The 1208-nt window shown below is 33.0% G+C and overlaps 1 protein-coding gene across 1 annotated transcript in view; it reads right to left on the minus strand.

The window, feature by feature from the left end:
* Nucleotides 1-470, minus strand: part of PDE8B (phosphodiesterase 8B) — a gene marked incomplete at its 5' end in the record, with an annotated part of 20089 nt that extends 19619 nt beyond the window's left edge. Inside the window, one exon of the mRNA XM_010189945.1 lies at nt 392-470. Within this exon, the coding sequence (XP_010188247.1) occupies nt 392-470 (79 nt within the window). The remainder of the gene's footprint in view (nt 1-391) is intronic.
* Nucleotides 471-1208: the final 738 nt, after the last annotated feature.

Consider the following 1208-nt stretch of genomic DNA (forward strand, 5'->3'; position numbering starts at 1 on the left):
ATGTAATGGTGAAACATTTTATTCAAGTAAGGACCTGAACACAGAAGGTGATATGTAAACTCTTATCAGAAGGCACAGAAAGAAAACAAAACTCTTTGCTGTACAGGCCACCTGGTTCTGCTATAGATTTCATGCTGGTTTTACCATGATCAACATTACTATAGTGAAAATTATCATCTAAATAAAGTCACTAAGTGAAAAGTCTTAAAAATTGAGCAGACATCAATGCGCAGCATCCAGAAATAAGGGAGTTCATTGCACAGGGCTTTCTAATGGGCAACAACTAAAATACTGAAATAGAACAGAATCTACTGAACAAAGGTGTCTTTGGGATTCCTCTATCCAAATACAAATCCTCTACAAAATAGTTAACCTTTTCTCCCCCCCCTACCTCAATGATATGATCTTCATTGGTTATTTCTACAGCTTCCTGACAGTGGTCTAATGCCGTAAACAGTGCATCACAAGCCCTGAAATTAGCAAATTATTCACATTAGTTTTATTGTTAAAACATTTTGTTCACTGTAAGTACATTATGGTATTGTACTTATTGGTAGATGAATCACAAAGTAGCATGTTGTTTTGACTAAACCACGTCACTATCTCCATTATGTTTTTTTCCAGGAAATTCAGCTTCAGACATCCCTGTTGTTAACATGTTTTTACTGCAGATCACATTGTGAAATTCTTCATGGGTACTGCAGCATCTTAATAGTATACCTTTTTCTCCAAATATGCTCTAGACAGGAACTAAAAATTAGCAGTAAAAATAACAAATGGCTATTACATCAGAATAGAAAGTTTTGTGATCATTAAAGACAGGGAACATTAAAATCACCACAGCAGATATATAAAATTTTCTATACAGCAAATAGTTTGCACCATCAAAGAAGTTGTGATACAACATAATTAAAGGAAACAATTTAAACCACCTTAAAATTCTAGTCTGAAAAGAATAAAATTTCTTGCTTCTAAGTAATAATTCAGTGACTTGATTTCCATACATCCCTATGTTTATTAAGGGCCAAAATTATCCTTGTTTCCCATTTTTTTCAGGGCTGACCTTGAACTAATGCAGGAAAACAAAAGCCTTACCTTCTTGCTACAAAATTTAAATTGCTTAAATTATGATTTACACAGGATGGGATTAGCATTAGTATAGGCTCCTAATACTAGAAAGAATATATATATATATATGCATATATATT

The sequence above is a fragment of the Mesitornis unicolor genome, unplaced genomic scaffold (genome assembly GCF_000695765.1).
Source record: "Mesitornis unicolor isolate BGI_N332 unplaced genomic scaffold, ASM69576v1 scaffold7748, whole genome shotgun sequence".
Taxonomy (NCBI): domain Eukaryota; kingdom Metazoa; phylum Chordata; class Aves; order Mesitornithiformes; family Mesitornithidae; genus Mesitornis; species Mesitornis unicolor.